Source organism: Haliaeetus albicilla, chromosome 12 (genome assembly GCF_947461875.1).
Source record: "Haliaeetus albicilla chromosome 12, bHalAlb1.1, whole genome shotgun sequence".
Lineage (NCBI taxonomy): Eukaryota > Metazoa > Chordata > Aves > Accipitriformes > Accipitridae > Haliaeetus > Haliaeetus albicilla.
Genome location: NC_091494.1, coordinates 34,689,414 through 34,713,895, shown reverse-complemented (window position 1 = coordinate 34,713,895; position 24,482 = coordinate 34,689,414). Strand labels below are relative to the sequence as shown.

Sequence of the window (24,482 nt, the reverse complement as noted above, 5' to 3'; positions counted from 1 at the left end):
AAGGAGGTGGGAGTGCTTCTAGTCACTCCCCCTCTCTGCAGAATTAGAGATCAGGATTCGAAGTGAGACCCAACATGTGACATCTGGATCCACATCTTCACTAACAACCTACCTGTGTGCATTTTCTCCTCTTTTCCATACCAAGGAAGGGTTTTCCCCTCTGTCTCAGCTGTTCTGCACACCCAGATCCTTTGCAGCCTCAGTTACAGTGGAGGATGTTTCCAGCTTCCTGCTGTGACTGTTGTCTTGCATTTCTCTGCCAGCTCCTGCTCTGCACTCCTGAGATGGCTGCACATGCTCTGCAGCTCATCAGATGAGAAGACAGGAGCATGTGACAGTCAACAAGCAGGATCCTGGTGACCTAACCCCACTGTGTCTACAGGCAGTAACATTGGGCAGGAGGGGTGAGGTACTGTCTCATGTGGCATATGCACTCTTAGCCATATAATTTGCCCACTCCCATTTGTATTTGGCGTGCCCAGAGACCATGGGGAGCCCAGGAAGAAGGATGCACATCCTGCACCACAGACTGCATCATCTGCCAGGCCCTTCTGCTGTGACTCATTAAGGCTGGTCCAGTGCACGAGCTGAAGCATTTAACAGCCAAGTTCCACATTTAATAGGCACAGATCTTTGGATAACAGACGTATCTTTGGGGCCAGCTGCTCCTCTCAAGTGACTCAATGCCACACTGAAGAGCACATCCCATCAGCAAAAGAATGGCTCGCACTGCCAAAAGGGGCAATGGGGAACAACATCAAAATACCACGAGGGAGAGAGAGCTCAGAAATAAAACATCAAAACAATAGAACTCCTCCTAGGGTATTTTTATTGGCCCAGTTCATCTACCTCTGCTCTCTGCACATCTCCCAAGGCATCCTGGGCACCCTGGGGTTGGGGAATGGGATTAAATTTTTCAAGAGTAGCCCCTGCTCCACCGGGAGAAGTCTGAGCAGAACAACATGGTGCCTGCAGCTCTGACAGTCCGCTGGAGCAACACCTACATTCCCCTAATGCCACCAAAATGTCACATGGCAATGGTGGAAGATTGTGGCACTGAGATTTTAAATAGGCAAATGGCTCATCTAAGACCAACGAGCTAGAACAGGCACTCCTGTCCTCTGCTCACGTGCCTACACCCTCCCTCCTCCCTGAGCACATGAGCAGTGTGTAAAGGCCACTTATACCCATGCATAAAGACCTTTCTCACTCTAGAGAGGGTTACCCACCTGTCCAAGCCTTCCAGCAACAGGGGTGCCAGGAAAACTGCTCTGGGTAAGCTTTACAAAGAGTTACCAGCATAAGATGGCAGACAGAGACAGTATTGTGCACCATAACATGCCCCATGTGCTTGCTGAGAACTTTGCTATAGTTTACAACTTCCCTAAAGGCCCTGTTCCTGGACCTGAGTAATGATGAGATGCTTAAATTTCATTTTAAGTTAGTTCCAAACCCTCATAGCTACAAAGGAAAGACTAAAAATATGGTCAGAACAAGAGTTCAGTGCAAAACAGAAAAGAAAAAGGCTTTCAATTCCATGGCTGTTAAGACAACCTGATGGGGGGCACCAGGCTTACTGTTTTGGAAGATCACATCAGTAATATGACCTACACAGGCAGAAGTGATCAGGAGAACTAATGAAAAAAACAACACTCCCAACAAAAAGGATCTGTAAGAAAACTTTGAAGCTGTAGCTGTGCAAGTGCTACTGCCTTGACAGGTACAACTGTATCATCTGAGATTCTCATCTTCACCTCTACCAAAATATTCTACTTGTGCTGACCAGGCCTACAGTTACTCCTATTTAACAAAGAGGAACAAAGCAAGGCTTGTTGAATGCCACATCTGTTATGAATTATTTGCTCTGCTGTGACGATGGTTCAATGCATAGCAAGAAAATCCTAGATAGCAACCCAACATGGTGGGACCATCTGAGTCATGGAGCTCTGAATGGGTAAAGAATCTGCTTGCTTACTATGGGGGTCTACATACAGAGTGGAAAAGGTGAATTGGAAACACCTGGGAAAGACTCTCCTACTGTTGATAATAAACCACAAGGACAGTAAAAAAAGTTACTTTTTAACCATCGTTTCTCCAGTGGGGCACATACACAGTTGAATTTTTGCCAATATTGACAGAAAATCATAAAATGTGAATGGTCTCCACCCTACTGTCCCCAAAGCAGGCAGGTACATGCTTATCAGTCTTATCTAATCCTTTTTCTTTGACCTTATTTTGACTTTAATACAAGCAACTAACAAAGCCTCCATTCCTGTGCACTGAGACCCTCCTCACCATCACTGCCAGTGTCATTCTTCACAGCCTAGCACAGCACAAGTGTCACTGCTGCCCCACTGCTGTCAAAGCTTTTGACTTGCTTTGATACAGATGTGCTTGGGTGAACAGGCACACGGAGGCATTCCTTTTCCTGTTCCCTCACCAAGACACTGCTTGTTTTCTTTAGCTGGGCTGCATAAAACAAAGATCAAGGCAATCTGGGGATTGTAAACCTGAGTCTTCATAGGAATGCAGATGTTCCATTTCCCAAGAGACTGGGTGAGAAATGGGATGCCTGTATGAAGACTGCCATGTAGTGCCAGACACCTAATGCCTGCCTGTAGGCATCACAAGACTAGGTGTGACTCAACTTACCTCAGGGTGCCATGTCACAGGGAACACATGCGCTGCATTGTGTGCCTAAGTCCCCTATGCAATATATCAAGGCACCTAAGAGTGGGACCACCTTGTAGCACATCTAGGTGAGATATTTTCCCCAGCTTCTGATGCACCTGAGCTCCAGAAAGGGCTGCTTGGGCTGACTTTCAAAGGAACCCAAGGAAATGCGTGCAATTGCAGTTAAATTCCAATACTGGAGCATGGTGGAGGACTGGCCAGGCTAATTGAGTCGTACATATAGGTCTCCCTCGCTGGGTCCCAGCAGCATCTGCGTATACCAGTGAGTTGACCTACCAGCTTGGAGATCACCCTCAACTGTGAAGGGCACATACACCCAGGGGACAGCAGACAAGGAGGTCAACAGGGAGGCATCATTCTTGGTGAACACACACAGCCATCACACCTACCAATGGTGGAGATGAGTTGTCCAGCAGGTACTTGTCCTCGAAATCCCAGTGCGGCTCAGACTTGAAGTCAGCAGCCCTCAGCTTCTTCTTTTCTGTCACTGCAGCAGCCTGAGGAAGAGGTCTTACAGTTTTCACTGATGCAGGAGGCTCTTTTGGCTTTGTTTGGTCTTTGCATATGTTGTTTTCACAAGCTCCCTTCATCCCAAAGGATGGTTTCACTGTTGCCTTCTCCTTGGCTCCCTCCACTCTGGGAAGTGGTTTCACTATTGTCTTTTCCTTTGCTTCTTCCACCCCTGGGGCTGGTCTCACTGTTGTTTTCTCCTTGTTTCCCTGCACCCTAAGGGGTGTTTTCACTGTTGTCTTCTTGACTCCCTCCAATGTGGGGCGTGGTTTCACAGTCATGTTCTCCTTGGCTTCCTCCAGCCTGGCAACTGGTTTCATCATTTTCTCCTGCTCCTCCTTTCCTTCCCATCTTGGTGTCTTCTCAACCATATCTTGTTTGAGCGTTGTGACGTCTCTCCCCGAAATCACCTTTAAAAAGCTCCTTGACTTCCCATTATCAGAATAGTCTAAACCCTGTTGCTCTTGGGTCTCCACTTGTAGCATATCTGGGGCACGTTGGAAAATGCTCAATTGCCTGAATACAATCAAAGGAAAAGCAGAACCATCACACACACCTTCAACTTAACACTGAACACCTTCCAGCCCATTTCTAGTGCTCTTGACTCTGAGCCCCTCTCTGTGTTTCAGAGCAACCACTGCATACAACCACCACACTCAGAGGACTTGCCTTGGCAACTGCCACTTGAATTTCTGCACGATGCTGTATGAATTCAATTTCATCTTCAACTTTGCCACCAAAGTGTTATTCAACTTCCCACACCATCCTGGCCTGAATACCGCTTATCTCCCCACTAAGCAAATTCCAGAGGCTACACACTCCTCTTGAGCACTTGGCTCATGAAACATCCGCACCGGCAGTAACTGCAAACCAGCACAGAACAATTTTGCTCTGCATTGGACAGACAACTGGCAACGTCCCCAGAGCACTGCAGGACTGTTTTGGAGATCCCGAGCTCAGGACAAGCACACACCATGAAGGCAGCCATCTCGCTCTCTTTGCCGGTAGAGCCAAGTGCTTCAGGAACAGAGCATGAAGATCTTCCAGAATTCAGTAAGAGAAGTCTAATAAGAAGTGAAACTCACTCCTTTACCATACATCACTTCTTGAGCATTTGGGGCGACAAGGCGCTTTTTCCTCTCCTCCTCACCCTTAGCCAGCTAATGCAATGGCATCACACAGCACTCGCCAGGCACACGTGTCTTAAGACAGGCACTTTGAAGCTATTAAAATACACTCTGAAGCTTAAAAATGTAAAATCTCTGCATTTTCAACAATCACCTCTAATATTGCAGCTGCCCTGTTCCCCAGTTCAGAGGCATAGGCAGGTACAAGGATATCGTAGGATACAGCTGCCAACAGACTGGGCTGAAACCCAGCAAAAAAATCAAGGCCGAAGTGGTGGGGTTTTGTCCCAAACATTCATTCTTATCTGCACATGGCTGGAGGGTGGAACAGGAAAAAGGAAGGTGAAAAATTTCTGCAGCTGAGCTTTTACGTACAGCAAAGCTTTTCAGAATAAACCAGCATAGTTGTGGCAGTCTGATTTCACACTCACGTTCACCCTTTGCATGATGCATTTGTTTCAGAGAGCTGTGGATTGCTTCCGAGGTGATAAATGGGGGGAAAGAGCACCTCTGCAGATAGCAGGCTGTAGATAACAGTTCAATTGCTGCTGAAGCTTCAGAGTGGTATGGCATTCATTAAAGTGATTAGGAAATTATCAACTAAGAGGCTTTTAAAAATAATTTTGTATCAGATAAATACTTGAACCTTTCCAATGCTATTTCTGAGAAAAAGAGGTTGTGGTAAATAGCCTATCAGCTCTTCCTCTACCTCCCCTCATAATCACTAGCCAGTTTCAACCAAATAGGCAGCAGTTGCTTTCTATCATAGTGCTTCATGTATAAACTTGTAACTGTTTACTGCCTAATAAGAGGAAAGATTTTATATATACGCCCTAAGTAAAGAGAAATTTGGTAAGGTAGCTCAGGCAGATCCTAAATCCCTGGATGACTTTCTGTGGTATTTTTAAGATGATGTTTAAAATTTTGAAATTAAAGGGCAGAGAACAAATGAAACAGGAGAGTATGACAAACCACCCCCAACCCCAGACTTTCTGTATGTGCTGTCTTGCAGGGCACAGATTCCATCCCAGCTCTATTACACTTTAATTTCAAATACTGTGCCAAAGATACAGAGACCAAAACGTAAACCCAGAGCCCTTCACATCCAAAACCTTGCTCCCTGCAGTCAGACCCACATGGCCAGGCACTCATGCCTACACAGGACCCTGCTCTCCTGACCAGCATTTTAAACCCAGACAAATGGTCAAAGCAGCTCATCAAATTTCAGGCCCCAGCGTCCAGCTGGCAAACAACTGCAGAAGCTCAATGACATTTACTGTCATTTTCCTCTCCATTTACAAAGCCCTAGGACAAATAGAGGATAAAGCCATGTAAATGCTGCTTTGTGTATTTTATGTTACATATAAAGGTATGGAAATAGAAGTGACACACAGATAACCACATACAGCTCGCGACTAGTTGTGTTTTACTTAAGTTGCAAAAATATGGACATTTCCGTTATCTGAAACTATGGCAGAATGAAATGGCTTCAAGCAGCTGGGCATGGAGTTCTTGTCCCTGCTCTGCCACTGATGGGCTCTGTGATCAAGGACAACTCACTTCACTTCTCTACACCTCCTCCTTCTCTCCTTTCCCCTGCCTTCCTTGTGCAGATTCCAACCTCTCCAAATCGATAGCTGTCCTCCAGGTGTGGTCTCAAGTCGCTGGAGCTGAACTAAACTCATGCCACCTCCAGAAGAGATGTAGGTGTTCCCAGCCTCACCCCTCCTGCCTGCCCCCACAGTATCAGCCCTGAGAGGTCCAGCTGAAAACCAACCCCCACGAAGACAAGCCAGACATGCTCACCAGGAGAGCTGGGACCATATGAGGGCTGGTGGGGAGGCTGGGGAGTGATGCTTCCTATACACAGCACAGGGCACTAACATGTAAGCAAGCCACGCTTTTAGTAGGAAAGGCTCAGGTACCTGCTGTGCTCCTGCAAGGAACAGTGCTTCCTGCCAACAATGCTGGAGACGTTTTACCGCAGTCATCCTCCACACCCATTCTTGTAGGATTTACTTGACCATTGATACCATTGATATAAAAAATAATATATATATTGATCATGTCAGCATGACATTGGTCTCCCAGTATGCAGCATATTTGTATTAGGAATCAGATATTGAACTTGCTATAAATTCAAAGGTATCCCACCAAATTTAATGTTCAGCAATGAAATCTGGACTAGGTCTGAATGACCTTCTGGGAGCCACCAGGAAAAGCAAATACTATGTAGTGCCAAAGTATGAAATCAGGTAGCATTAGTAAAGCAAAAACAGCTTTCTTAAACAGCTACGCAAGTAAACACTGGAAATTAGTGAACCAGCAGAAGCAAGTTTTTGACTGTGGATCTTCCAAAACCGTGCTCTGATTCTACACAACATGGTCTGCTAAAACAAAGTGGTCATCTCAGTCAGATCAAAAGTACAAGTTTCAGGGTAAAAAGACACAGAGACAGAGAAAGAAAGTGAGCACAAGCACTCTATCCAGACAGTGCATATCACAAGGAAGCAGGTCTCTTACCTGAAAATCCTTGTCTTTGACAAGCCAAACAAGGAGCTGAAATTAGCAATGAAGATGCACAAGTGTGTTAAAACAATGAGCCAAATGAGGGCTCTGGGAATTTTAGGAACCCTTTTCCTGAAAAACCACATGGTGAGATGCCTGAAAGCGACAGAGGCTCTGCTGCTGCTGCCCAGATGTGCTCGCTAGGCAGTGCTTTCCAAAGGTGTGTTGAATGAGTGGGCTGGTCTTCTCTCTGGATTTCACTACAAGAACACACACACACCCTCTCTCCCAACATTCCCAGACACTCCGCACACAGATCCAATTTCTCAGACAAGAGAACAGCTTTGTACTGTTCCCGTCTATCATCCTAAGCTTATTGCAACACAGAGCGGGGAAAGAAATACCTTTTACTGCAAACAAGAGAAGTTTCCTATATTTTCCTTAATGAGGTTAGTCCAGCGTAAGAAGGAAACCCTCTACCTCCAAATCCGGTGGAAGCATCACTGGGAACATTTGTGTGAATTATGGAAGTCGCTGTAGTTACAGTCAAAGAAATTAGCTTTCAGACCACCACCTACCCAAGGGCTCAGGCAAGATTCTAGCCATAACCATAAACAGATCTTTATTTTCTTCTTCATACAGTAATTGCTTGTAGCTCAAATCCAGAAGTAATCCCTGCCCCCAAAAGCTGATGGCTAGATATGCATCCATTTTACCTTGTGATTGCTTTGAATAAGTCAAAGTAAGACTCCTTGCAAATCCACCATAGAACAGAGGAGTTTGTGTTTAAAGGCATATTAGTGCTTGAGTAAAGCATTAGAGGGCAGAGCTTAGAGTCAGTTCCCTCCCTCTTTAATAAAGCTGACCTGCCTTTAGGGCAACCGGAAAAACTTCAATCCAGCATTTCACTTGTCTGAAAGGTGCCAACTCCATCACAATCTAACAGCGCTATTGCTGACAAACTTGTTACACAGGCCTGCCTGGAGCTCAGGTTCCCAAGCCAAAACAGGAGTCTGCCACTTCAGCTCTGAGCTGCTTGTACAGATAGCAGCAATACACATTCTTCATCTGCTCTTCTTTTTGAGCTCTCAGTCAAACTGCCTCCAGTACCAATTCTAGGACTGGTCTTTGACTTATGGCTTTTGAACCATCCCATCACTTCACAGGGATCACTGAGTGGCCAGGAAATGATAGCTATGTCAGTTCACCACTAAACCAGAACCTGGACGCATTTGAGTCTGTGGCTAGCTGTAGAATTTAAAAGAACTAGATCACCCTGGGGACCCCCACAGTACAGCCCCTTGAAATTCAGTTGGTTTCAAGGGAGTATCTAATATATCTGAATTTTTATTCCACATAACACCAAAATAAATTCCAAGTTTCTCACATCTGTGAATCATGCCATCATGGACAGACAGACAACCGCCTTCTACACTATTGCCCTTAGTGGGACCCTGGTCATTTGGGTTTTGTACAGTACAACCAGGCTTTGTTCATCAACAGTGTCAGTTAAAACAAAGCTTCACTAATGCCATGTGCACACGAAATGCTCCAAGGGTAATGAGTCCCTGTCGCAACCCCAGGGGTTTTCACTACACTTGATTTGAGCCATGAGCATATTCAGACCTGGGATATGTTGCTTCTCATTGATAGGTAGCACCTGACAATATCTCCCCATCCCAAGTTCCATGATACATATCCCATCCTGTCCTCTTCATGAAAATCAGCAGTCTGCCTGGAGATCAATCTTTGGCAGTCCAGAATACATCTCCCCACCAGCAGAGGGAAAGCTTAGCAGAGATGAATGAACACCACAGCCAGAGAAATGCTTACCTGTACCAGAGATGTAGTTTTACCTGCTACAGCAAAGGGCTATTTCAACTTCTGGGGAGCTGTTAAATATTAACCCTGACAGTTCAAGGGGAGATGGCTATATTGCTTCTTACAACATAGGCTGCTTTTCCACAGGTCTTATAAAAAATTAAGCTTAGATATAAAAAAGCTTTTGTTGACAATACCACAAGTCTCAGAAGGTAGCACTCACACTGTTACTGAATACACAGAGGACTGAAGATGTTTGCTTCAAGTTACAGGAAAGCCAGTCAACAGGTTTCCCACCTACCTTGTAACTCTCCACCCATCACAGCAAAAAGCTGCAAGGATTCCCTGTACAAGGTTCAGCAGTAGCTGCATTTCTTTATTGTCCATACTTCCTGAGAAGTTACTCCCTCTGGATTTAAGTGCAAAACATTGGTTATGAGAGGACCTAGGAGAAAAAAATGAAACAATAACACAGGCTTGAAAAGCCTTTGAAGAAACACAAGGGAGGTTGTTAGTCCAGGGTACCATCCCGCCTCCACCTACAGCAAAACATTTCACTGTTGCTCAAACTGAGCCTAGGATCAAAGGAGATCTGTTGAACAATTACAGGCACTGAGAAAGGGATCAGCCAAGGTATTGCCATATTCCTGGGCAGCCCTCATCAGCTTCAGGCAATTCTAGAAAGGTGGGCTACAGGTCTGGGTATGCAGCAGGCAAACAGCAACTCTGTGCCCACAAGATCTCCAACAGGACATTCTTAAGGAACAAGTATCAGTCCTGAAGCACCGATACGCAGCATACATAGCAACGGCTTCATTTTAGCCTTCCTCTTTCAAGCCCTATGCACTTCAGGCATACTGCTTGGAAGAAGCTGTTTGTGTGCAATTACAAGGCTTTTTTTGTTGATAGGGTCCCGAAGGGAAATTCTGGAGGCAGCATTTTCCTTCAACCTCCTCCATGTAACATTACTGTGAAACCAAGAGCCACAAGGGATAGCAGGATTCTTACAAGCAGAGACAGACAGTTTTCTTTGCTTTTAAGGAACTGGGCTGGCAATTGTGGAGAACATGTCTGTAGTACTCTATGTTCAACTCTGTGCTTGGGGGAATATCCAAATCTCTGGCAAGCACATTAGCCAAAACCAGGCTTGCTATGCAACACACACAGCTTTTCACCTTCTTGGTCTAAGAAAAGAAAACCTAAAAAACCCCCAAAACCTATTGGAGTACTGGCTTTCACTTCCCTGGAGTATTATTTCATCATCCTCTACCGCCACTGCTGAAATCGGTTTGTTAGAGCTCAGGCAGCCAGGCTGGTGAGCTCTAACACGAGGTCAGATTGGGAAATGGGGATGTATTGTAACTCGTCAGGGGTGGCCTGGTGAAAACTGAGGCCAATAGCAGAGCTGTTCACTTATAAAGCTCTATAAGAAGTATGATTCCTGGGATACACAGGGCTCCCAGCCCACAGACAGGAAGATAGTAAGTGAAGACTGCACCTAACACAGGAGTTGGCAACCTCTCAAGGGCCACAGGCCAGATGCCAGCCTCCTTTTCCAAATGAGAGGTTTTGCATGTTTCTCTGGCAGTCCTACTGGCAATCCCAGGAGATGCTGCTTCTCTCATGGTGTAGAGACTCAGAGCCCAGCACTGCCGCTCTGTGTTCAGTGTGTCCAGCTACTAACATCAACACCCACACCAGAAGTTCTTCTATTCTTTAGTGCCATGAAAACAGGCCCTTTGCTTTTTTAAGCAAACTCCACCTGGGACCATCAAGTGAAGATAGTTATCTATTAGCTCTTTTCCATCTCCCAACAGTCCCTTTAATTCCACATCTACTTAACTACATCCTTAGTTACATCCTGGACAAATAAAAGGCAGATTGCCTTTCTGTTTGTTTGGTTTTTTGGGTTTTTTTTATAAACAAACTTTATCTCCATTAGATCTTAAGCTCCTGTATGTTGTGCGTGTCAGCTAGAGTCTGAACTATGCCAGTAAGTTATCTGCGTGCACCTTCTCCAGAGGGCTATGTATCAAATCTTGTTTACTTGCCTGTGCCCTGTGTGCTTTCCACTTTCCCACCGCTCTGAGCTAGGGAAGAGGCCATCACAAGCTGTGCTTTAAGGACAGAGCTGGTCTAGAAATTGATCAAGCTTCACTGTAGGACAAACTTGTCTTTCAGTGATGTCCAAAACATACCAAAAACCAGTATGTGACTGGAAGCCTGTGGAATAAGGAGCTGCTAAAGAAGCTGGGGGTGTGTGGACCTGTTCACAGTATTACTTGATGATGTAAGAACTGAGTGAGTTCTAACTGAGAGAGAAAAGGAATGACATTGCCTGCAGCATGAGACTGCTTCATGGACATGCCTGTGGGTTAGCAAAGGCTTGGCTTGGAAATGTTAGGGTCTTGTTTTCCCCTGCCAGTTCAGTAGTCATCTTCAGAAGCACATGCTTTTAGGCTGGGAATCCAGAGGGGAAAGAAATTACAAGAGCAAACTCTGCACAGCTATTTGTCTTGCTTTCACCAAACAAAACCAATAGCCCCAAAACTCCCAAGCTTGCCTGAATTCTACACTCGCTGGCCATTTTCCAGCAAGTCCATTCCTCTCCGCACCAAACCTTCTCTCAAAAACACTGAACACACCCTGAGAGACAACTGCATTTATTGAGGCAAAGCCCCCACCTCTCTACTGCTGCACTTGCAAGAATGCCCACAGTTTTGTCACAGAGCAAAGACTCAGCAAACTGTGCCAGGAGGTAGGGAACAGCTTAGTGAGCCAACTGGTCTGTGTTCTCCATGCGCTGAAATGCCCCAGGAGAGAAAGAAACAGTGGCTTTCACCGTGGAACACTAGGAAGCACCTCCTCAGTGTCCACATGGCAGAGTTGCAAAGAATGCAAAACTTGTTGGTTTTTATTAGTGCTGTTTTGTCTGCTTGGTATCCAGCCCCACCCAGCTAATGCCCCAGTAAAGAAACTGCTTTGAATCTATGTTGTGACAGCAGATGATATTTGTCCAAGATGGAATATTTCCCCCTCTCCCACATGGTAATGGGACCACAGGCAGGCTCCTCCAGCTGGCTCCCACGTACCACAGAAAGTCCTTGCCTGGAGCAATCATTGGGAGATGGGGTCTAAGTCCTCCAAATTTGGCTGTATTACAGCCTCTGATCACTGGAACTTGTTTTAGTTCTTTCTGTAAGCACAATGACTACTCAGCTATTGAGCATGTTCCCTATGCCCACAGCGATAGGTGTTAACATCTTTGTATTGAGTGAAGCAGACCAAGTCTTCCATCACACTTTTCTGCTTCTTGAACTCTTCACAATCCACCCCATCCCGCTTAAGCTGCAACACTGAAATGGCTCTGGTCCCAGCATTTCTTTCTCAGACACACAAAGCTGAGAAGACTGATGAGCCACTTCATGTGAAAGAATTAAAAAAAAAAAAAAAAAAAAAAAAGAAAAATACACTCCCAGCAACAATGGCTGGAAATGTCAGCTGGAGTTACACAGGCTGGAAAGAACCAGGGATCCTTTATCCAAATGCCTCCCTTAACAGCCTTTTGTCTGTGCCATCCCAGCAGGAAGCCTAGCATATCACCCAAAAGCTGACAGAGAGAGAGACAAACTGACACCACTCCAGGGCTGATACGGGTTGTGGCTTTTTTTCCCCTTTAAAATCTATTTGATGGAAAGCAAGAAAATATTCTGTTCCTTGACTAGGAATCTCTCAGAGAGCTGTTCCCCCAAGGAGCAGGGCAGTACTGCAGACAGGTGAGGAGGTAATTTATTAAACTTATGGCTAGCTGGCCTCCCATCAGAAAAGCAGCCTCCCCAGCTCCTGTCCCTGACAAGTGCCAGGAGCAGGAGCATTCCAGGACTCTCCACTGTTCCAGAGAGAGAAACACAAGATTCACAAAGCTCAGATCCCTCTCTGTACCCCTGGCAAAAAATGCAGGCATGTTATCTCAGCACTTCACATCTGGCTGCAAAAATTAGGCCTTGCACAGATACGAATTACAGAATCACATCTGTGTGAGGGTCTACTAATTTTAGAGCCAGAAGTGAAATATTTCTTGCTAAAGGTCTTTCCCATAGTCTTCCCACTGACTTAACATCAGAAACCACCCCTCTTGACATCTGGCAGGCCAAATGTGCCATTTGGCATCCTTTGGGGTGAAAAGTGCTACAGGAATGCAAGATGTAAGCCTGCTTCTTGAGTGGTATAAATCACCATGCCCCTGATTTACACTTGGAAAAATGTGGCCTCACAGTGCCTTCCTCTCTGTTCCTGACTGACAGATGCATCGGCAAAGTGCAGTCATGTTTTTAGCTGCAAGAGTAGCACAGCCACGTGGTCCTGTGATAAGGAAGATGGATTTACCGCTGGAAATCACATGCTTCTCTTCCCTCCTCTCTGTCTATTGTCTTGTATTTAACAGTTCTTCCCCTGCTTTATTTAGATACCTAGAGGGTCCTGTGCTAATCTCCATCCTCCTCCTATTAACTTGACAGAGGCTTTTGCCAGCCACGGAGAGAAGGTAATTCTTTGCTACTCCAGTTGCACACCACCTATCAACTTCATACTGGGAAAACCCCAAGCAAAGTAATTGCTGGGCAGGAAAGCAGCACACTGTGCTATTGTAGTGGAAATGTGAGATCCTTGTGCTCAGGAAGGGCATGCCATTCTCTCCTGGTTCCCTGGGAGCTGCTTAGCATCTGTTCAATGGGGGTTTGTCTCACAGGCCTTAGAACTCCAGGAAGGACACTCCTGTTGCACAGTCTCAGCCAGGGCCAAGAGGATCAGCCAGTCTGTTTCTAATAATGCTGCGCAGTGACATTATTCATCTCTTCCCGTGAGATGCACTTCCTAAAGATGGGTGTCACTCCAGTGAAAAGTGTGGCACGGAAAAGTCAGGCAGGACATACACTGAGTGTGTTTGTTCCTACCTCTGCAGCTTGCATCTCAAGCCTTGTGTCCCCTTTTTTAGTTATAAAATGAGAATGAACAAGCCTACAACAGAAACAGTCTAAGCTGTGTTGTTAATGGGATGATGTCAAATGCAGGTGGTGTCCAGCCCTTGTGCTAATCTCCACTAGCCTGCCATTACAGCTCTCTCTTCTGTAGTGGGCATTTTGCACTCACTGAGATGCTACCCACTCATCTAGAATGAGTTATGCTGCAGAGCCACTGCAACAAAAGCTGGAAGAGATATCTTGAAAGGTCATCTCATACAGCTCCAAGCTTCAGTGATATCTAAACCAACCCTGTGCGAAGATGTTGATTGGGGCTTGTTGATCTTTCCAGGCTTGAGGTTTCTCCCTAAGCAATCTACACTGCTGCATCATGCTCCACTGACAGTCATCTAGGGCACCTCCTTTGCTCCACCTTGCCTTTCCCCTTGGTCAATGTTTGAGTTCATATTTACCCCTTGATATTGCAATCATAAGTAAATGCAAGCCCAGTTTACTAAAATAATTAATACCTTAAGAGTAAATAAATGCACAAAACAATCAAGAGCAAGAGGACACTGAGAGCTCTGTAGAAAAATAAGAAACACGGAAAATTACTCTTCTGGTCGTTCAACTATGTGTGCTATTTTGTGAAACCATATGGTAAAAAGCTCTGAGAATCCAAGAGCAAGTTACAAGCCCTTGGGTTTACAAACTTTATGTAATTTACCCTAAAGTACTTGCAAATTACCTTACTGTGTTTCCTTCAATTGATACTGAAAGGCAGTCATTGCTGAGAGGAATATGATGAGCCATGCTACACCACCACAAACTTTTCCAGACAGAAGGTCTCTGAAATAAACAGAAAGAAGACAGAGCGGTAAAATGCAGTTACTCACATGAAAATTTAACCAGGATGATGCCAACAGTCCTGCTTTTGCCCAGAGCTACATGGATATCTTTTTGCTTTCAGCTTTATCTAGATACCGGTGGCTCCACCACAACGTCCTCAGAACCCTGACGGCTGAAGCCACAATGCTCCAGCAACTCACAAGTCTAAGGTGGGCTATTTGTTTTCCCACTACCAAAGTATTTCACTGTTGTTCAGGAGGTCTATCTTATTAAAAACATTTAGATATGTCAAGTGCCCCACAAATACATTAAAATAACTACACTGTTTCATAGATAGAAGTTCAGGTCCTCGCTAAAATATAATTTGATTTGAGAATTAGCTTTATCTCACTCGTAACTCACATCTACAAAACGCACATTGTCTCCTTCTCTTTCAAGATAAATAGGTGGCATTTTACTTGTGGAATTTCACATGGTTTGCTATCTAATCTATCCGGGGGAAAAAAAACTTCCCATCTTGTCATGTGGTTAGTCTTTGGGTTCTCTGTTATCCTGTAGAACAATTTATTGCTAGGGATTGCAGCTGAATTGCAAGACAGGTTTTCTACAAGGCCAGTTCCTTCAGTTGTTTACTGTTGCCTGTAGAACACTGTATTCAGCCAGCTTCTCACTTCTCTTAATATCAGCACTTGACAGGGTCTGGCCTTACAACTTCAAGAAACCAGAACACTGCAGTTCCATTTATGCATAAATAAATAGTGCATACTTCACTAAAAAGGTCATTCACTCTACATACCCCAGGTGCAAGTTTATCTGCTATGAACTTTGAAGTGTACCACTTGTCCGGAAAGCCAATAAAAACGGTATCTTAACACTGTTTGATCTTGTGCCAGGGACTCTGTGTTAGATATGCTCAGTCACAGATAACCGTTCTACCTGCCTGCTCTGCTAACTGCACCCGAAATGCCAAAATCAAAACAGGCCTGGTGGTCACCAAAATTGCCAGGGTTTTCCTGCAGGCCAAATCAAGTCACAGTCATGCTTGCAAACCCTTGGTCACCAGTTTTATCAATCTGGTTTGACTCAGAGCAGAGTCCAGGTGATCAAATTTTGTTTCAACACCGCAACTGGCAAGTGGAATTGATGAACAGAGAAGAGGTGAGCAGAACTGGCAAACAACAGACCATCCTTACACTATCCCTTCCTACATGCACCAAAAAACAACTTTAAATAACATACCTGTCAATACTGTCAGCTAAGTGACCCAAGGAGCATGCTCTCAGTACCCCAGCCACCCTTCTCCAAAACTAGCTATACAGATGGCTATTTTCTGATATTTTGTGCTCACAAAGAAGGAAAAAGAATCGAGAACATGAGACAGGCAGCTAATGCAGTGTCCTGTCCTCTAGTAGATTTGTTTAGAGAGAGAAAGAAGGTTTGTATGAGGGGGTCTCGGATCACTGCTCTGCTATCCCACCACGTGCTGATGACCACCTAGGTTGAGGGGACAGAACCCTGCCATTACCATCACCACATGCTCTCCCAATGTGACGGACCAGTCTTGGGCTCCTAGATCCTAACCACAATTGTCTGCATATGTGTGCCCCCACAGACATTGAAAGTCACTTTTTCTCAGCTGAGTCAGTTGCTGTGACTGCAGAGGGCAGGATAAAGCCCACCATATTTTGATGCAATTAGCAAAAGGGTGTCTGCCTCATCTCTTGTTGCAGAAAGGTGAGCAGGAAGATCAACATCATAGTTACAGGCTTGTCAGTATAACATTAACAAACTGTCACGCACGATGCAGATAACTTCTGGGTACAGAATATCCATGCACAAACAAGGATAACCCACCCTTTACTAAGAAAGCATTTTCCACAAAAGGCTATAGGAGGAGCTGGCAAAAAGGATGGTGCGAGCCAGAGAGAGCAGGTGAGGCTCCCACAGCTCCACGGGATCCCACCTAGACAGACAGCATCACTCAGCTGCAAAGACAGACCTTTGTCATGAAGGAGCCTGGGAAGAGGGGGGCTTCTTAAGACAGGACTTCTGCTGGAAACCAGTATAAAGGTATTGGATGCAGGTCCATCATCTTCTCTGCCTGTGCACGCAAAGTTTTGCAGTGATAAAGATGCCACTCCCCACCAGTACCAGCAGTGGAGCAGCTCTACGAGCAGCCTAGCATGGATTAAGGGGCTCCTCAAAAACCTGCAGCATCTCTGCTGAGATAACGGCTGAGCTGCAGGTGAGATGGCAAAGTGCACGAGGAGAGGGACCATCCCAAATTTTGTCCGCACAAGTTCTCAGTCCTCAGAACAGGAAACCACTTGCTAACACCACAGTTAGCAGGATCTTCACAGCCACAACTGCACTGTGTCCCCAGCAGAACATTTCAGTGGTGAAAGCTTCCCAGTAGGCATTTCCTCAAGATAACACACAGGTCCAAAAGCCACTGGTGCTGGGTTTTCTTTTTATGACTTTGCATCACACAGGAATTCCTCTCTGCTGCAGTAAGTTATATTCCCAGCATCAGCATTACATTAGCATTAGATTTTCTCCCCTAGTTCTGCTCTCTGATGTGGATATTCACCTGTGAGAGCAGATATAGAGGATAAAGAAAAGCTTGGGACCACAGTCCGTTGCAGATCTCAGGGGCAGCACAAAGGACTGCTGGATCTTCCAGTTGCGTGAATGGCATGGTAAATCAAACAGCCAAACAGAAAATTTCCCACCTCAACTGTGCTGACAGCAGTTTTTAAAAAACAAAGGACGTGCGTAGGACAGTGTGCAATTTCCTTGGGACATTTTAGGGAACCATCTCATCAACCCACTCACAGCACTGCCAATTTAACAGTGCAATTGTAGGGTTGTTGAAACTGTCATTGTCTACACACAAAACAAGAGAAAGAACTGAGGCCCAACACTCTTGTGTGTTCATGGGCAGCTTGAAAATAGCCGGAAGATAAAATTCCCCCCTAAAAACAAGTTGTCAGAATGCCTCTGCTCCTTTCTTAAGGTTGCTGGGTTCACACACTGTGGTACTCCCCGTCTTCACTAAGGTCATACAGTTCTATCCTGCCACAAGGACAGCGATGACACACAGGAATCCTTTATTGCAGGGCAAAGAAACACAGCCCACGGAGAAAGAATTGGCAATACCCAACCTACAATCTTCATGCAGCGCTGCCTGAAATAGAAGTCTTTTTGCTCATGCTGAAAGTCAAACTTTACCACTACAAAGCTGATTTAAGTGTGTGGGTGTGAAAATTTCAGCATAATCTGTATAGAGAAAAGCTGGGGTTTCTATTTTCTCCATCCGGTTTCCACTGGTCTTTGTATTGCTAATACGCAGATAACTCTCTGTGTAACTCATCCAATAGCTTCACATCACAGTGGGAAAAACAAACAAAACAAAGACCATGGAAGAGGAACAGACGACATCTACCCAGGCCAATCAAAACTGAAGTGCATAAACACACACAGAGGACATCTTTTAACAAAAAGTCAAAACAAACAGAAAGTTCAGAGATCCAACAGGTGTGAGTCTCTCTCCCAGTCATTCTGACCACACATAGACCACATCTCAGAAGTATCCAGAAACTGTAACTCCTCCATTTTGCAAGACATAGTTCTGGCTTTTAGATAAAACCTCAGATGCTGGGAAAAGGCTAGGCAGTCAGTCATTCCACCTCCCTGCAAATCTGTTTCCCCAGGCAGTCCTGGTTTATCCACCCCGTCACATTTTCAGTAAGTCCCTCTTCCCTCCAAAGGTCACAGTCATCTTCCTTAGCTACTGGGCTACAATATTTCTCCTCCAAAAGGAAACAGCTAGATTTTTAAATGGTCCTTGCTGACATGAAAGGACACACTCCACACAAACAGAGTGGCAATTAAAGGGAATTCACGGTGACGGGAAGGGTTAGAAAGATCCTGTGCTTCAGTGGGGAACCACTACACTGAGGCCAAACAGCTTACAATAAGATGAGAAATTAAGGCATGAATCTGATGCTGTTACTCATCTGAAGTCAGGACTTGCTTTACATATGAACCACTGGTATCCTCAAAGTAAGATACTACCTCTTCTGACCTCTGCTTTCCCCCCACATTTGCCAGTGTCTAGACCCTGGTTAGTGACACCCACGCATGCATCCCACCAGATCAGCTCTCGATTAGCTCAGACATGACTACTGCAGGAACATGGGTACCGACGAAAGCCTTGCCAGTGACACAGAACACAATGCTCTGCACTGAACCACTGCCATCACACAGGGGTTTTCTACCTGTACTCCACAAACTAGCAATGGTCGTTAGAAACATCTACTGCCAGCAGACTGCAGTCTTCTATGCAAAGTTCTCCTCTGCTACCAGAATTCAGGGTATCTGGAAACCGAAAGGAGCTGACAGCCAGTCCTCTGTTGCTGGAAGGCACTAAAAATTCAAAGTATCACCTTTCATAAGAGTTACTGAACCAATGCGGCCATCTTCACTTACTACAAACTAAACACTTTCACCACTTCCTTCCCCACCCTCTCATTTCCTTAAAACCAGCATCTTGAGTTAATTTCTACTTCCACCAATTATCAGTAGCAGAATGCCAACAACTGAGTTGTAGGCAGAGCTTGCAAAACAATTTCTCACATCACATGGGCTACTATTCTTTGTTTCCTTTCCAATAAAAGGCTGTAACAGTGTTGACAAGGAACACAAATTACAGAGGCAATGATCCACAAAGTCCTCTCCTTTGTGAGGATCGCAGTTACATCTTTAAGAGAGAGTTATAAAACAATACAATAAAAAGTTACAAGAACATTAGAACAATGTCACGTAAGTAGCAAATACCTATTTCAGATCTTATCTGATGTTATGTTAGCTGATGCTATGGCAAGCAAACAAAATTCAAACTCAAGTCTTGGCTTCTGGAAAGGCGGTTTCATCAGAAGAATGTGTCTTCTCTTCCCCTACAACGAAGTATAACCAGACGCTGAAAACAACCTTTTCCTCCAGCGACTCCTAGCTAGCTTACTGCACTTGACTGAGCCAACAAATACTCATCCCACAGGTGAAACAAAGCTTAACTCTTGGGGGCTGGGGGTTTGAGGGAAGTTTTAAATGAGATTTTTTAGAAAAATTCTGGTCCTGATCAAGAGGAATTGCTCAGAAAATAGGAGTTTTCCCACCTATGGTCATTAGCTAAGTTTAGCCAGTCTCAGGAATGCTGGATACAGGCGGATCACAACATGCAGGATTTGTGAGAGATTTGCTAAGGAGAAAAGGACTGTGCATATCCTTAATTCTCTCTGAAGCAAAACAGTACTTGGAAGTCTTCAGTCACAGCAACACAGGACCCCTCTGCTGTTTGTATAAAACAACAGCACCATCCAGCGGATAAATGGTACTCGCTTTTCCTCTCCTACCACCTCACATTTACCTACATTTTAAACTTTCTTCCAACTGTGAGCATTTTAGGGCTGCATTTACATTAGCCTTGGTTAAGAAGATGTGAGCCATTTCAGGAGAGAGGTAAAAAATAGCTCCAAGAAGAACCACACTTTCTACTACCAGGCAGCTCTGCCAGCAGGAAATTACACAGCACCATATCTCTCCCAGTGTTACCTGTCCTTGCACCAGGGCTGGAATCTCTTAACCACTGTAGAGGAGGAAAAATTGACCCCAATAGAGGTAAGGACTCGTCATACCTCACCCTTGGATTTTACCACTGGGAACAACTTCACAGCCAGATGTGCTGCAGCGAGTCCACATGTGACCACATGGATAAGGCACGCAACCTCCCCTGCCACGTTTGGCCCAGTTTGCACTGCCAATTTTGGAGATGTGTTGAGACTGCTTATGATTCCCCAGGACTAGGTCGGTTGGCTGTTTCACCTCTTTCTATAGCAGCATCCCTAACAATTTGGCTTAATGCTTGAAAACAGTCACAGTCCCCACAGTAGGTTTGACACTATCCTTTCACGAAAAACAAAATCAATTATCCCCTTTCTCTGAGACAAATGAAGATGAAACAAACTATGTAATACCTCCTCTTTGTTAGTTTATTGTTCTCAATGCAATTTAGCAGTTAACAAATGCAAGCACTACACAGCATTCCCAGCAGCTGATCACACCATGACTCACTCACTACACATACTTACCTCAGTGACTGCATTCCTGACCTACTTTGGGAATTAAGAAAGCATTTCAGACAAGAGATTTTCCCCTTTAGAGAAAGGAGTGTCGCACAGCTATTCCAGAGCTGTTGGCTGGGATCCAGAGATCGGATGTGTTTGATGCACAATAAATCTATTCAAATTTTAAAAAAAGTCACAAGGACTTCCATGTTTTCCTCTGTTCCCATCCTAGCAGAAAGCCAGATTCAAATCCATGCCCATCTCCTGAGCTTATCTTTAGGAATTTTTACCATCTCGTGCTGCTTCCATAACTCAGTCTGAACATGTACTCACAGATCAGCATCTCTGCTGCTTCACTGGACATTTAGAGAGGACTCACAAGAAAGATCACATTCCTGGAACATGTCAAAATCCCAATAAAAACACACCTTTGTGAGAAAAGCTCTAGTCATATTATGGAGAAAGGAGAATAAAACAAAATACCATTCCCTTGCTACAAACAGAAGGTAGCAGATACTACTGTACATTTTCCACCACCTCTGAGGTTATGTTGGTCAGACAACTTCCAGAGAAATGCAGGTAGAAAAGACTACAATATCAAGGGGTTTACAGAGATATGTCTCTCTGGCCCTTTTCATACAGTCCTCATGTTACACCAAAATGTGATTCACCAACAAAAGTGTGGATGGTTATAAAGGTGAAGCTGCCTTCTTAAAACACGAGATGCTTATGCCCCATGTTCACTAGTTGATTACTACACAAATTCCCTATAGCCATCAGTTACTGCAACTTTTAGAACTAGTTATTTCACTCCCCAGAGGAAATTACATTATCTAAAATGGATTGTTATCTACAACATGTTTTTTGAACTTTGTCCCACCATTCTTATGGGAATAAACCCAGTCTATTGTAAATTCAGAGACTGTGGATTTAATTCCCTGTCAAATGCATGTAGCCTGGATACAGTGATTGAGAGACATAAGGGACTGTGAGGGGTGGGGCTGGAAGGAGCGGGGGTTTTTTTGGTGTTATAGTAACTCCAAAGCTGGTCTGGAAACCCATACTTATTCTCCTCTGGTGGATATTAATAAGGACTTTTGCCTTCGGTTCATTCTGAGAAATGCCCCTGAGGAATTTATTAAAAATATTTGACATAGTTTGCAAAAAATCTTGTAACTCCCCTGAGCAGCACAGAAGGAATGTAAGATGGAAAATAACCTTGTAGGTGCAAAAAGCAGAGGGTTTATAGTGGGCATGGGGCCACACTCCCGTCTATAACTATTCCCACTTCCTTCAAAGGAAAGAACAGTGGAAACCCACCTCTTTGCTATCAGATACACTTGACAAGTTCACTGGCACAATTCCTCATACTGTTGGAACAGCCACCTACTTCATCTATACTGCTAATGCACTGGGCCAAGCCAGCCCTACACCAGCTCTACAGCGCAAAGCAGATGCTATTGCATCACAAAGTGTAAGGCTTACCGATTCCAGAGGCAACCTATGCAAAAAAGCTCATTTAAGTGATCTGTAAAGAAAGTCTCCAAACCTGAACTCCCTATCAAAGCTACCTGCAGAGCCAGAGGAAAGGAATTCTGCTTTCGCTTTCCCCTGCCTTCATCTCTCCCACTTACTAAAGCTCCTTAACTAAATAATTCCAGATTTTTTTTAAACCTGGATCTGCTTGGTGCCTAATGATACTGAAAAGCCGGTCGAAGAAACTCTCTAAGACTCATTCTGGAGTTTTAGAAAGCAGGCATTCTTTATTGCAGTGCTGGATGCACAGGGAATAGATAGTTCCACCTAGCATGCATGCCACAGCTTTAGCACAAACAGGTTATATAGAATAACTAATTGCATATTAATCAGATTAGTATACATATACATAAAAATGATTATAACTGATTATTATCGTACTGCCTACATCCAATCATGCGCAATGAAGGATCCATTTGAGTTGAAGGGCTGCTTTTGCAACCACCGACCCATTTGAAGTTCTTGTTGGCTGTCCTTGAAGTCTTTATTCTTGTCCCTTGTTCTTTGATCTTGAAGCTTAATGCAGTTTCAATCACATGTGGTCAGTTTCAACATTGTTCTTATCTAGCGTACAGGAACATCTAGTCATAAGAGCAAAGAACTGCAAAACTTACGAGCAACTACCTCTACTAGTTAATTGCTTGGCTATACTTTTGTCTATTTTTTCAATCATAGTGTTAGTATAAGATTTCTAATAATTGTTTACCAAATCTCACTTTTACAGTCACCTAGCAGCAAACGTTTCCATGGCTGGCACAAAATATTACAACCATCAAAATATTTAGACACACCATACAGAATGCATGGAATTAAGACTGCCTGAGCTTGAATGAGAAATTAGAAACACATCCAAGAACACTGAAGATGCAGAACAAAATGCTGTCATTCTCTGATCTACCCAAGATCAGATGAAGACAACACGATCTGTTCCTTATCTGCACGATGAAGAGTCATAACACTAGATTACACTAAAGCATGCTTAGTGGGATGTCAGGAACACACAGAAATAAGAGCATCGGAAAAAACGCGGCCAGGAAGTATCTTGGCAAAGACCTAGGATGAACCGTTCTTGCCAAGCATGCAAGTGAGGGCAGCTGCAGACACTGTACATTGCTTTGGGCACTTTTAGAAGGATAGATTCATTTCTCAAGGTGCCTGCCCAGGCAGACCCCAAGACCATCACCAAACATGGATTTACTAAAGAACAGCTTAAACCACGCTCACTTCGACTTATCTCACTGCATTCCCACTCCAAATCCACTGAAACGAACGTCCTGACGACTTCGGTGGACTCTGGGTCAGGTTAAACACCCGGTGAAAACTACCAGTGCACACGTGGGTTAACTTGGATGCCTTACAAAGCCGGAGCCCGGCGTGCTGCCTGTCGGCTGGCAAGTAAAGTCTAGCCCCCCTGCCTCCCCCACACGGCAGCCACACCTCACAGGCACCGAAAGGGCCCTCTCTGAGCGGCCGGGGACGCTGCCGCACACCCGCCGGCCAGACACTCCCAGGAGGCTCCTGAGAGCCTCCCCACCGCTGAGGCAGCCCTCAGCCTCTCGGCCCAACACCGCGCCGACCGCGTTCCGCCGGCGGCAGCCCTCAGGCCCACCCGCGACCGCCGCCATCTTACTGCGGGGAGCGGCCCCGCCCCGCGCATGCGCACTCGGCCCCGCCTCTGGCAGGCGGCGGTGGACGTCACTCGCGGGGCGTGACGCCGATGCCGTACGCATGCGCACTGCGCGATAACGGCGGTTTCGACGTCTTCCCAGTCTGCCCCCCCCGGTCGTGGCGGGTTACGGGGGCCGGCTAGGGACAATCCAGTTCCGTTCCGCGTTGCCGTACGGGTGCCAAGTGGGGACATATGTGTCCAATGTCGAGCGGCCCGGGGCTGGTTGCCATAGCAGCGGGCCCCCCTCGCCGGGCCCTGGCCCGGGGACCCGCCGCGCCCGGACCGCGGTCCCCTGGTGTCCCAGTCGCCTTCCCGAAGCGTCGGCGACAGGCGTGGGCAGGAGCGGCTCCCGGCCGCGGGAGCAGCCTCGGGGTGGGGGGGCGGACATCCCCGCGACTGGGGCTCACAGGAGTCTGGGCCTCCACGTTACAATGGGCTGTGAGAGGCCCCTCAGCGCCAGCGCTGATTCGGGATCCTCCCGCCCGTGTTTGCAGCCCCAGAGCTTGTCAAAGGGGCGAAACGTTTCCCCAGTGGCTCTCACGGTGTAACCCCCCTGCCGCGCTACCGGCGGTGCGTTCATACGGCCACTTTTGTACCCTACAGCCCTGCATGAGGCTGAGGAAAAGCGGCCAGTGTAACTTAATGACAGTACCCAGAAGGGGAGATCCTGCCGTAGCAACCGGCG

The 24,482-nt window shown here is 45.6% G+C and overlaps 1 protein-coding gene across 3 annotated transcripts in view; it reads right to left on the bottom strand.

Moving 5' to 3' along the window:
* The window catches only part of ST6GALNAC1 (ST6 N-acetylgalactosaminide alpha-2,6-sialyltransferase 1), a 30,071-nt gene extending 6,289 nt beyond the window's left edge, over positions 1-23,782 (bottom strand). Inside the window, exons 1-5 of one of the 3 annotated variants that reach the window (XM_069798986.1) lie at positions 23,564-23,782; positions 22,517-22,692; positions 14,367-14,467; positions 8,962-9,105; positions 3,084-3,720 (exon numbers count right to left, since the gene is read on the bottom strand). In XM_069798986.1, the coding sequence (XP_069655087.1) occupies positions 3,084-3,720; positions 8,962-9,105; positions 14,367-14,431 (846 nt within the window). In that variant the 5' untranslated portion in view covers positions 14,432-14,467; positions 22,517-22,692; positions 23,564-23,782. Of the gene's footprint in view, positions 1-3,083; positions 3,721-6,854; positions 7,291-8,961; positions 9,106-14,366; positions 14,468-22,516 lie in introns of those variants that run through there. The other 2 variants (XM_069798985.1, XM_009913701.2) reach the window with 2 other exon arrangements.
* Between the last annotated feature and the right edge of the window lie 700 nt (positions 23,783-24,482).